Source organism: Lissotriton helveticus, chromosome 2_2, assembly GCF_964261635.1.
Source record: "Lissotriton helveticus chromosome 2_2, aLisHel1.1, whole genome shotgun sequence".
Classification (NCBI taxonomy): Eukaryota; Metazoa; Chordata; class Amphibia; order Caudata; family Salamandridae; genus Lissotriton; species Lissotriton helveticus.
The window spans coordinates 106,730,914-106,744,404 of NC_136060.1; the positions used below are offsets into that span (position 1 = coordinate 106,730,914).

Genomic DNA, 13,491 nt, shown 5'->3' on the forward strand with positions numbered 1-13,491 from the left:
TCTTCGAGGCGTGTCTTTAGTGTGCGGTGGCAGACCATGTCAAAGGCAGCTGACAGGTCCAGGAGGATGAGGGCTGATGTTTCGCTGTTGTCTAGTTGGATCCTGATGTCGTCTGTGGCGGCGATGATGGCTGTCTCGGTGCTGTGGTTTTTTCGGAATCTGGACTGGAACGGGTCTAGAATGTTGTTGACCTCGAGGTAGCGGGTCAGTTGTGTGTTGACAATTTTCTCGATGAACTTCGCCGGGAACGGGAGCAGGGAGATGGGCCAGAAATTCTTGAGGTCCTTGGGGTCCGCCTTGGGCTTCTTCAGAAGGGCGTTGATTTCGGTGTGCTTCCAGCTTTCCAGGAAGGTGGCTGTCTCAAAGGAGATGTTGATTACATTCCGTAGTTGGGGTGAGATGGTTGCGTCTGCTTTGTTGAATATGTGGTGTGGGCAGGGGTCTGACGGAGATCCTGAGTGGATGGAGTTCATGATCTTGCGTGTTTCGTCGTCGTTGACTTTGGTCCAGGAGATCAGGCCATTGAGGCGGGTGGTGTTCGTAGGGGGGGTGGAGTCTGGCGTTGTTGGGGCAGTCATGGTGTTGAAACTGTCGTGAATGTTCGCGATTTTGGGGTGGAAGAAGGTGGCCAGCGAGTCGCACAGTTCTTTACGAGGGCGGGATGCCGTTGGCGTTGGCGCTGGGGTTGGAGAGTTCCTTCACAATGCTGAAGAGTTCTTTGCTGTTGTGTGCGTTGTTGTCCAGGCAGGTTTTGAAGGAAGATTTCTTGGTTAATCTGATGAGGTGGTGATGTCTGCGGGTGGTGTCCTTGTGGGCTGCGTGGCTGTCTGGTGTTCGTTTGTGGAGCCATTTCTTCTCCAATTTCCGGCATGCTCGTTTGGAGGTCTGGAGCTCTTCGGTGAACCAGATGGCTTTCTTGCTGGTGCGGCTGTTGGAGGGTTTCTTGAGTGGGGCGAGGGTGTTGGCGCAGTCGTTGATCCACTGTCTGAGGTTGTGGGCGGCGGTGTCTGGGTCGGTGGGTGGGTTCTGGGAGAGTGTGGTGGCCAGCTTGTCTTGGATGACTTTGCTCCAGCAGCGACGGGGCAGCTGTTGGGTGCGGTGGTGAGTGGTGGGCTTCTTGTAGGTGAAGTGGATGCAGCAGTGATCGGTCCAGTGGAGTTCGATGATGTGGTTGAAGGAGACGTGGGTGCTTGTGGAGAAGATGGGGTCAAGCGTGTGGCCGGCGGTGTGGGTGGGTGCAGTGACGAGTTGTCTGAGGCCAAGGTTGGCGAGGTTGTCGATCAGGGTGGCGGAGTTGGCGTCGTTGTTGGTCTCGAGGTGGAAGTTCAGATCCCCGAGGAGGATGTAGTCCGTGGAGTCGAGTGCGTGGGTGCTAGCCAGGTCGGCGAGGGAGTCGCTGAACTGTGGTCGGGCCCGGGGGGTCTGTAGACGAGTGTGGGTGGTGTTGGGGTCGGTGTGGATCTGGAAGTGCAGGTGTTCGGCGGTGCTGAGGGTGTCGTCTGAGTGGGTGGACACCTTGAGGGTGGATTTGTGGACAATGGTTATTCCTCCTCCAATTCCGTTGGTGCGGTCTCTGCAGGAGATTTTGTAGCCATCCGGGACAGCTATGGCGATGTCGGAAGCCGAGGAGTGGTTCCACCAGGTCTCGGTTAAGAAGGCAACGTCTGGGGCGGAGGTGTCAAGCAGGTCCCAGGGCTCGACAGCGTGTTTGCGTGCGGAACGTGTGTTAAGGAGTATGCAGCGGAGGTGATTGGGTCCGGTCCTTGGTGGTTTTGTTGTTCTGTCGCAGGTGAAGCTGCAGGTGCGGCAGGAAAAAGTTTCCGTGGGTGCGTTTTGGGGACACCAGGAAGCAGCTGTGGTCTCGACCGGTGTTGAGTGCGTGGAGGGTGTTGGCGTCGTATCCGAGTCTGGTGTTGTGGCCTATGCGGGGGCCAGGGGTTCTGGCGCTGGGCGCGGTCCAGGTGCGACGGGCGCAGACGGGCTTGCCTCTGGCGCGCCAGCTGCACGCGGCTGCGCAGAGGTCGCCATTTAAGGTGAGGTGGGAGGGAGAAGTAGCTGGGAGGCTGGAGTGGGGCGGCAAATGGGCGAGCAGGGGGGGCCGCAGGGGAGCAGCGGCGGGAATGGGTCGGTATAGGTACAGAAGAAAAAAGGGGGGAGGGATGGGGGAGTGACGGACCGCAGAGGGGCAATACAATTAAGCAAGACAAATAAGCAAACACACAGGGTACAGAAAATAAATAAAATTACAGACTCAATATAATGTAACAAACCAGGCAACAGGGATCGTGGGCACGGAGACCGGCAGGCACAGCATCTGTGAACTCGCGGCAGTGGCGGCAACACGGGGGGAAGGCACAGACGCACAGGTGGTGCTGTGCAGCGTGAGGAGCGACCTGGCCTGCAAATGAAATGTAATGCTTAGGATTGATTAATGAAATGCTTATGTTGTAGCCTTAGAAATGTGTAAAGGCCCTAGACATGAAATTGCCAGCAGAGGCCTAACCGTAGTTTTCTTAGAATAACTAGAGATGTAGACCTGAAATGTTTTCCTTGGGAAAAAGGCTCCTGTCACAGTTGAATTTCAAAATGTAACTTACAGTTTGAGTAAAATTGCTTCTCGTGCATCTCTTTTGCAGGTGCAAGGCCACATAGCTTGTTAGGTAGAATATTCCATTGTTTTAGGAGTTAGGTTGGTAGGAGTGAGAATGAAGGGAGTCACTGGACTGCACAACTGCAACATTTGGTGGAGAATGTGCCTGGGAGCCAAGGACACAGCAACGGTTTTTGGACAAGGATGGAGTCTTGATGGAAAACTCCAGAAGCAAGCAACTGCCTAGAGGGGTGTGACTAACGCGGGTCTAGTGTTTGGGGATTTTGTATTAGGTAAAGTGCCCCGAGGGAGGAGAGTCAGTCTAAGATAGTCCAGCTGGAGATGTAGTTAGACAGGGGTTTTAGTGGGAACTAGGCAGGAGAAGGGAAGGAGCATCTTAGAACGAGCTCGGTAGCTTTGGCTACTTACCTGGAAAAGGTGAATGTGCTTCTTAGGGAGCCTTCACAGCTGACACTGGGAGTAATGTTATGTAGGGATGTGACCTTAGAGTTAGACAAATCTTTTCTTTCCCTTTGGAGCAGATGCAGTCAAGACTTCCATTGGGAACAATTATTGTTTGCCTAATGCTTCTTGAACTTACTCTACTTTTTATTTTGAGTCGGCTGAGACTCCTGCGTAGGATTATGTTTGTATTAGTGCCAGTTTATTTCTTGAACCTCTTGCTGAGGTGCTTGTATGTTCAGTTATTTTTGGCTTTGTAATAAATCTTTAAACTTTATTTTGTAGTCAGTGGTCCTTTGGATTGGGATGTTTTTGGTCTTTGGAAAATTGTCATAAGTATGAAAATAGAGAACTTCCCTTTACACTTCTTAGCAAACAAAAAGGTTCAGTCGGCCAGGGATTCCGATGATTGGTAAGGTAAAAATCTATACGAGAATCCCAGCGTCATCAGTGTGTAGGGACCAGACTGGGGGTAGGGGAGGGTCGTGCTGGGGGTAGTGTTTAGGTTTTAGGGTAGTGTTTGTGTAGTGTGGGGTATTGTTTTAGGGTTTAGGATAGGGTCGGGTCGTGCATGGTAGTATTAGAGTGTAGGGACCGGACTGAGGGAAAGGGGATGGTCATGCTGAGGGTAGTGATAGAGGGTTTAGGGTAGTGTTGTGGAGTTTGTGTTGTGTAGGGTATTGTATTTGGATTTAGGATTTAGCGAAGTTTTGGGGGAGGTTTAATTTAAAAAATGTGTTGTAAAAGTATGCGGGTATTCGGATCCGTTGTAATGTAATGTAATTTTAAAAGCATTGCAATACACTTGCGAACTAATGGTATGCGTACTAATAAATAAAATTGTAATGGTACATGCAAACTAAAAACATTGTTGTAAAAGCATGCATTGTTTTGCTTTGCGTTGTATCGACATATATTTGATTTTTTCATTTTGGGGTTATTGTTTACTCTACTTTTCAAATTAAGTTTGGGAGTTTTATTGTTTTGCATTTTGACTTTATTACTGTTTTTGGTACTTCATAAATAATGTACACAAATTAAGTCTGTCTGCCCTGTGCCAATACCAGAAGGTGGATCTCAGGTTTATGTTGTGACTTTAGAAGTTCACCCTGACAATAGTTGTGATTATTTGTTGATGGGGGTAGTCACTCACCCCACTTAATAATCCAATTGCTTATGGACTGCTTGTGTACCGGCTCATAGAGGATGTTGCTTGGCAGCTCCAGTAGGACTGTAATGATTGGAGCAGGACCAAGGATGATTTGTATATGGCTAGGTCTAATCTCAGGTGGCATAGTTGGCAAAATAAACAATCGGTTGGAATCCTACCTGAGCATGGTTACATTATTTGCAAGATGTATTCCTAAGTATTCCTTCCATCACATTTTGTGTGTTTGATGACAATCCTACTCATCAACGAAAAAGCTGCAAGAGGGATTTAAATGTTGATGAATGCATTACCATCCTATTGAAAAATAGCTGTTGGGGCTAGAGAAGCAGCAAGTCATGAAACAAAGTGAAGAGTGGAGGCTATGAGTGTGATAATTTTGGCTAGCCCACATGTGGTTTGAATATGTGGCAGTGGAGAAAGCCCAAGGGTGATGGTGACCGGCCCTTGGAATTACCTGTGCAGAAACTCCTCCGAGACAGCATCAAGGACTTTTCCGTCTTCTTCCCTTGCAAACCTGAGGTGGCCAGGACACTGAGGAGCCAATGGTGATGGGCGAAGCTGGCCAGAGGCACAAGCACCTGCTGCTCTAACCGTGCCAGTGTAACACAATAAGGTACTTTATCTACGGATCCTTTGTGAAGATCGTCTTTACAGAAATGGCAACAAGCGGAACTACGGTGGCACAGCCTACCCACGCATATGACGAAGACGGTCACTGAAACAGAGTCAATTTGACCCTTTGTGGTGCTTGTGGAAGCAAGACCGGAAATGTTACTACTGGTAGAAGTCCTCGTATCTGGAGAGGTAAATGTAAATTAGTTAAAAATTACCTCATAATTGCTGTGGCGGTTGGTTCAGTCTGCACGAGGCAAGGAGTGCGTGAGGCGAGGCAAGGACGCTCGAGGCAAGGCGTGAGCTGGAGGATGCTGCGCGAAGAGCGAGTGTGGCTAGTATCAGTTCCAGTGGCAGGCACAGAGGCAATTGTGCACGTCATCACATTTACATACGCTGGGGTTATGCACAGCGGCCATATTCTGTGAACTGATAAAGTGAAGTCAGCGATGGGTACGCTTTAACCACACCTGTCAGTTATCGTTTTCACAGCGACAGGCACACTTTTGGAAAGTAAAAGAGCGACTTTAAAGCAAATTCTACTCCTATGTCTTTGGCATTAACAAGGATTACCAGCAATAGGCACGCGTCCTTTATGCCTGTCAATGTCACGTTAAATACAGCGACAGGTACGCTTTGAAGCTCTGCCAATAATTAAATTGAATATATATTACTTTATTCACACCCTTTGTTTTCTTACATTATATAGACATAAACAGGGGTCTATACTTTCAGCACATTGTTTAGCTCATTGATAGTTTTCATTCAAGGAATTTTCTATACACTTCTTTATTTTATAGCATGGCTTCTGCCAATGTTTGGAACTTGTCTCCACCGCAAGCGTTCTTGGCTTTCAAAGGAGAGCCTCTATTAAAATGGAAGAGTGGAAGGAGCATTTTAAAAACTATATTTCCACTTTTTTAGATGATGAGGAATTAACACCGGTTAAAATGAAGAAAATGTTCTACATTGCTTGGGGGCAGGAGGGTTGAAAATGTACAACCGCATACAAAAGAAAGTTAGACAAGAAGACCAAGGAAATGTGTTGGAACATGCGCTTGAAGATCTAGACAGGTACTTCAATCCCACAGTATGTGTCTCTGTAAAACGATACAAATTGTTTCGAAGGCAACAATAGAAGGAGGAGTCAGTGGAGGATTATGTGGCTGCTTTAAAAAACATGCCCCTAACTTGTAGATTCGACACCCTACACAACAAGTTCATAAAGGATCAAATTGTCATGTGTTGCTCAAGTTCCAACAGTCAAGATAAACTATGGGCAGTGGGGGAATCGTCCTTACAGGATGTGATAAATGTAGTAAAGAAAGCAGAATTAATGGGAAGTGCCAGGGCACTTATTACACAGAAAGGAGAAAATGTATGTGATGAACAAACTGTTTAAGGGTGAGCGAAATGTCATGTTTTTTTTCAGGACGACATACTGGTGATGGGTAAAACTAAAAAAGACCATGATGCAACTGTCAAAAAAGGGATGAATGTTTTGAAAGATAAGGGACTCACTGCATAATTTAAAAAATGTAAGCTTGCACAACAAAATGTGACGTATTTAGGTCGTGGCGTGTCAGTGGAGGGTATCAAACCCAAAAAACAATTACTAGAGGCTGTAGAAAAGTCTCCGGTGCCGTGTAGCAAGGATGATGTGAGAGCCTTTTTAGGCCTAGTAAGTTATACTCTAAATTCATAGAAAACTTTTCCTGCAAGACCTATTACGTAAGGCAACTTTTAAAGAACAAAAGTAAATTTGTGTGGTCAAATGAATGCCAAGAATTTATATCTATCGAGAAGGAAACGTGCATGTCTATACCTCTGCAGGGATTTGATCATGCTTTGAAATCCATTGTAACAACGAATGCGAGTGGAAAGGGTATTGGCGCAGATCTCACCCATAGGAATGATGCGGGAGAAGAATGTATTGTAGCCTTTGGGTCACGCTCACTTACAGCTACCGAAGAGAAATATTTGACAATAGAGTGAGGGGCAGTGGCGTGCATGTGAGGGTTAGAGCACTACAGGCCATTTATTTGGGGAAGTCATGTTTTGCTTAGGAGTGATCATAAGCCCCTTACCAAGGTGTTGTCTACCAAGGGATTGTAAAAGGTTTTACCCAGGTTGGCAACATTAGCTGTCAAGCTTCTTTTTTTATATACACTGTCCAGTAAATGCCTGGTGTGCGGAATAAAGTGGCAGATTCTTTTAGTAGGTTGCCTCTTCCTGAGATGGAGATACAGGACGAGGATATTGAACAATTGGCTTACTTGAATCAAGGTGCAAAGCTGATTCCACCACAAGAATGGAGTCAAGCGTATGAAGATCGAGAATTGGCTGATGTTAAGGTGTGGGTTACTGGAGGGTGGCCCACTAAGATTAATGTCCTTTCAGGATTGATGGTGTTTTGGGAACTCAGGCAGGAATTGTCGGTGGAGGATGATATGTTATTGAGGAATGGCAGAATTATACCACCGAAAATGCGGAGAAGTAGAATTGTGGACTTGTGTCATGAAGGACATTTAAGTATTACCAAAACAAAAAAATTCTTTGAAGGAGTTGTATTGGTGGCTAGTTATGGGACAGTTCATCAAAAGGAAGGTCAGGGAATGCATGCAATGCGAGAACGCTGATAAGAGTAAAATTGCTTTAATACCACCTTTATGTCCCATTAGTGCACCAGGGATGCCCTGGGAAAAGTTGAGTATGGATATTACAGGTCTAATTTAGGATGGACCAGTACAGAAGTATCTTGTTGTTGCTGTGGACCATTTTTCGAAGTGGCCAGAAGTTGAGGTGGTTAAACAGGTCAACGTAAGCATGTTGGTAAAGTTTTTGGAGGCAATTTTTCAAAGAGAAGGTTTGCCCAAATTGTTGATCACTGATAACAGAGCACAATTTGTGGCTGAGGCGTTTAAGAAGTTTTTTTAATTCAATGGAGTAAAGCATACTACCACTTCACTTTATCACCCGGCTGGAAAAGGAGCTGTTAAACGTTTTAACCTAGTGATAAAGGGAGCTATACGGTTAGCCAAATGTAATGGTGTGGAGTGGGTAACGGAGTTGTTTCGCACTATATGGGCATTCAGATTTGTGCTTCTACAGGACATAGTTCCTTCGAATTAATGAGAGGGAGGACTGCTTTCACGAAGGACAACATTGGGTGGATGCCGTGTGCTAGGAGAGTGAATTTCAAGAGTGAATCTCAGCATGGCTTCAGGCCAGGGTATAGCACTGAGTCAGCACTAATCGAGATGGCAGATGCAGTACGCTGGAGGATGGACGAGGGATCAAGAGCGGTGTTGGTGCTGCTGGACTTGTCAGCAGCATTCGACACCGTCTCCCACCCCCTCCTCCTAGATCGTCTCCAATCCAAAGGTATTCAGGGTACGGCCTTAAAGTGGATTGCTTCTTTTTTGTCCAACCGCACGCAGGCAGTGTTCACTCCCCCATTCACCTCAGACAGCCGTCCTCTCCGGTGGGGAGTCCCCCAGGGCTCATCGTTGAGTCCTCTCCTATTTAATGTTTATTTTTCACCCCTCTTTGATATCATCGCTCAAACTGGCATAAAGGCCACCTCTTATGCCGATGATATCCAACTGTTGTTTTCATTTAATAGCATTTCCCCAACAACCTTTGATCCTTTAAAAAACTGCCTTCGCACCATTGCCCGGTGGAAGGACAACAACTTTTTGAGGCTAAACGCCGGGAAAACGGAGGTTCTCTTTTTCCACCAGCCGTCTCCTCTTGATCCCAACATCTGGTGGCCGCTTGATCTGAGTGCTCCCCCTCTACCCAAAGACTCGGTGAAAAACTTAGGGGTAAGATGGGACTCCAAACTCACACTTCATCATCAAGTCCACACAGTTTCCGCTGCATGCTTCGCCAAGATCAGAATGATAAGAAAGTTTATCAATTTCTTGCCCAGTAACACCAGGAAGACGATAGTCCAGGCGTTGATTACCTCGCACCTGGACTACGCCAATGGCCTGTATACTGGTCTGTCGGCGGGCCTCTGTCATCGCCTACAGACAGTCCAGAATGCGGCAGTCCGACTGGTTGGTGGCATTCCCTTACGTGAGCACATCTCTCCCCACCGTCGTAGACTACATTGGCTACCAATACAAAAAAGGGCAGAATTCAAGGCACTGGTACTTGCTTACCGTGCATTGAGAGGCGAGGGTTCCGCCTATTTTTCCACCTGTCTGATCCCTTATAACAACACCAGGACTCTTCGTTCCTCCTCAAAAAATCTTCTCACTATTCCCAGATTTAGGAAAACTCGTTCAGGTGGAAAAACCTTTCAAGTGTTAACCTCGGCCCTCTGGAACAAGTTACCAGATTCCATCCGGTTGATTCAGGAAGAACAACCCTTCTGGAGAGCCCTAAAAACGTATCTGTTCTGTTAACTATTTCCTTTTTAAACAACACCTTAGTCACCATAAGATCACACAGAAGCGCCGGGACACCCCGTTGGGGTATCTGTGCGCTATATCAAAATACACTAAATAAATAAATAAATTGTGAACTAGAAAAGGTTAAAGGACGCATCGACAAAGCCAAACAAGTATATAAGGAGTACTATGATAACAAACAAGGGTGCAAACCAGTTAAGCTGCAAGTTGGAGATATTGTAAGAGTTATGAGGTCTGGAGTCTTAAAAAGGGGACAGAACAGGTTTTCAAGGCCACATAAGGTGTCTCAATTGTTTTGCAATGCTGCTTTGTTGAGCAACGGTAAGGTTCGACATTTCAGTGCTTTGTCGGTGTGTGATAAAAGTGTAGTAAATGAAGAAAGAAATGTTTGTAAAGCATGTGATTGGTGGATGGAAGAGGAGAAGGATATGACACGGGATAACATCACGAATGTAGTGAGGGAAAGCATCGGTGTTTCAGCAGGTAATTTAATTTATGAAGTTGGCAGAGCTGAGACAGATTGTAGAGTGGGAAGGTTCGGGAGAGTTGTGAAGAAACCGACCAGGTTGGAGGACTTTGTGAATAGGTTTCTTGTTATTCACATGCATTATCCACAGAATTCTTCTAGTTTTTTTAGGTTTTTATTGTGTTTTATTATATCAAAGGAGGGGGGTGTCTATGCAAATTTTAGAATTGTATGCAACCTACTTAGAATCGCCTTCTTTGTGCATTTATGTTCTCATTGTAGGATATTATGTATCTAATGCATTTGTTGTATATAAAAAGAGGGGGATGTGTGGTGACATACTTTCTCCTGCCTTATGCACTGGAGCACGCCGGTAGAATGTGCAGTGGAATGTGGGGGGCTGTATTACGCAGGAGGAGTAGACAGTTACGGACGAGCCGGAGCCACCAGCACCTGCTACTCATACCGTGCCAGTGTAATACATTAAAGTACTTTAACTGCGCATCCTGTGTGAAGATCGTCTTTATTCTTCCAAATGTAATAAAATACTACATCACTGGAAGCCTCGCTGCTCCCCAATCCCCACTAAAATGTTGCTGATGCCTGTTCCATCTTGAAATAAAATGAAGGAAACGGCAGCACCACCAGTCGCCGCTAAACACGCTGCTCTCTTAGCTGACAACGCTTTTGCTCCTCACTGAACGTTACTCCTCCCCAACTGAGTGTCCAGCAATGCATTTAGTATTTAAAAACATTTTTTTTAAAAAGCCTAATGATCCTTCTCGGCCTGTGGAGAGAGAAGGACGTCGCTTCTCCCTCCTCCAAAAGGCTTCTATTTCCCTCTAAAAGGTCTTGCCCTCTTCCTTCCCCGCCTACTCCTTTTCTGTACGTTGTCCTTAGTTAACCGCGAAGCCTGCTTTTCCCAATGGCACTGCTCTTTTCTGCACGTTGCCCTTAAATAACAAACCCCCGGAGTCTGTTTTTCTCCATTCTCTTTTCTGTCTTAAAAGTCAGCAGGTTTCCACCGTTATAATAGAAAATTGTTACCATCCAAACCCAACAGAAACAGGGTGATGGCGTTTCCACCACGGAAGAAAACGTACACTTCTGATGAGTTCGCCTGGCTTTTAAAATAAAAAATAAAAAAGATGAGACGCATACAGAGATAAACTCTGCAGTTGGTCACGCGGGGAGTGTTCAACCACATGGCTGCTTCTTGTCGTTAGTTTGTATACCAGACAACTACCGATTCGTGGTTAAACCTAAAACATTGTGTCTTTCCAGAATAAATTAATAATTTTAAATAGTCATGTTAGACATTTTATTTTAACACGTATTTTATTGTTAAATAAATCATACACCGTAGGACTTTAAGGTACACTTTTTGTTGTCCCATTAAATAATATTTCAAATTTCTCAATGATTGGCTACAAATGTTTTGAGTAGTGAATGGTAAGCCCAGTCGGCAACGTTTTGTTTTTCGGCATTAGTACCACTAAAAGATGGCAGTCCTGCGTAGGCTAAGTCGTCTTTCCTCTTGGTCTAGAAGAGTGGGAGGAGTTTTCCTGTGTTACTGAAGTTTTCGTTCTAGTGTGCGCACACGTGTGTGGGAGGACAGCAGCAGCATGGAGTTTGAGGAGCTGGGCATCAGAGAGGAATGCGGAGTGTTCGGTTGCATCGCCGCCGGAGAGTGGCCAACCCAGCTAGATGTGCCCCATGTCATCACCCTGGGGTTGGTGGGACTGCAGCACAGGTAAAGAGGCATTGCGAGCACGCTGCCGGTGTCCGCGGCTTATTGAAAGACACATGAGGGCACGTTGTCCATTCTGCATGGAACCAAAGCCTGACACCCAACTGGGGCAGTTTGGAGAGAGGCTTAATAGCAGAAAGAGCAATCTTTTTGTTTCCCTGTTGATTTGTGTTAAAATATTGTTTTACATTTAAAGCGCAACTTGGGAAATATAAAAAGTACTGCTACACATCTTCCTCCAAACTTTTGGGAACGGTTCATGTAATATTGTATTTTGGAAATGCTTGCACGGTCTTAAATAGAAGCTATGATGCTTACCACCCCATTTAAAGCAGTCGCTTCTGCGTGTGCAGTGTAGCACCTTGTGTTTTGCACGTATCGGGTTATTTGCTGTTGCAAAACTCAAATCTCGCTCCTACGTTGCTTATGAACGTGCAGGAGCTACAAAAATATTTGTGCAAACCAAGAAGGACCCCTAATGCAGTTTGAAAAAGGCTGCTTTAATTTAATAGGTATGCATTTGTATTGATTGCTACACATCCTCTGCTGTCACCATGTGGAATATTGGCATCCATAATGACCCATTAGAATGTTGGGTTCCTAGCTCTGCCACTTCAGTTGGGAGCTTGGGGCTGAGCCGTAAGGAGACCACTCCTGGTGGGGTTTTTATTCTTTTAAACATCTTAATACCTTGACTACCATCTTGTACCATCTTACTAAATAAATACTTATTCTTACAAGAAACTACGTGGACCTCATCTTCATTTACTTCACTACAGTATTTCACTGTATACAACCCTGGCATAAAACCAGTCCGTTGGTCTCTTGTCCATAATCGCCCCTACCCAACAGCTTCTGTTTTACCTGCTTCCTTGATCCAAGCCACCGGTACAACACGTTTTATCCAAAATGATGTCTAACCTCTCCATAGCTATTTCACAACTGCCCCAGACTCCCACGTTCGCTCTCTCCCCCTAGCTGATAACCTGACCAGTAACATTACGAGTCCAACTATGAACGCATCCTCAAACTTCCCATCTACCCCCCACAGCGCACCTGTTCATCAATGAGTGCAGAACCCTCCACTTGTACGCACCTGTCTCATCAAATGCAAACCTAATGAATATTAACCAACACGAACAAGTGACGCACACCAAGAACCAACCCTTCCCCATAATTTCCTCAAACATTGGGTGTTCGGGTACACCAACTTGGCTACAGCTACCGTATGTATGGCTCATGACACGTGCGTAAAAGAAAGGGGTCGTTCACAGCCCTGACTCTACCTCCACCCTTTACCTATCCCTGACTTGCCCTCTTTGGCCCTTACTACTCGCCCAAATAGCTGGGGGTGTGGAGTGGCACCTTCCCGCACCCCCAACTCCATTCTACACAAGCACTGACAGATGTATTTTAAATGCAGCAAAAACTAGAATGTTATTGCTAATATTGTAGTGTGACATATTTTAAACATCCCGGGGGTGCAGGGGTTGTTTATGCACTATCGCCACAGTCTGTTGTATCACAGGAACATGTTAAATGCAGGTGAGCAGTCTATGCTTTCTATGGGTTTTCTTTAAAATATTTGCAGTTTTGGTACTTTGTGGTGTAGACCTGCCCATTTCATCTTATCTGTCAGTTACATAGATAAACTAATTTGAATGTTTTATCACTTAACCTAAATCAGAGACACCTTCGGACCGACCCTTTTTTTAAATTTCTTAGTTGTAGTAATTTCCCAGTTTGCACTTCGACCCCAGCTCTGACTTTGTTGGTGTAGCCCATTTTGGTTTTATGCCCATAAATGTGCAGATCGGCCTAAAGACCTGGTGTTAAGGATCTGTTGACTTCCATTTGACACAACTATAGCCCACACTTTCTTTTAAAGTCCTTTGGACCTGCTCTGTAAGTTTTATTAAGTACCATGAATTGGGTCTGTAATCATGATTGTTAGACACTTGGACCCCAAATATGATTGGTTTATTGGAGCGTTCCTCTGTCTTATAGACCATTCATAAT

The 13,491-nt window shown here is 45.6% G+C and overlaps 1 protein-coding gene across 1 annotated transcript in view; it reads left to right on the top strand.

Annotated features, from left to right (window-relative positions):
- Positions 1–11,289: 11,289 nt before the first annotated feature.
- Positions 11,290–13,491, top strand: part of PPAT (phosphoribosyl pyrophosphate amidotransferase) — a 334,080-nt gene continuing 331,878 nt past the window's right edge. Inside the window, exon 1 of the mRNA XM_078678160.1 lies at positions 11,290–11,475. Coding sequence (XP_078534286.1) covers positions 11,348–11,475 — 128 coding nt within the window. The 5' untranslated portion in view covers positions 11,290–11,347. The remainder of the gene's footprint in view (positions 11,476–13,491) is intronic.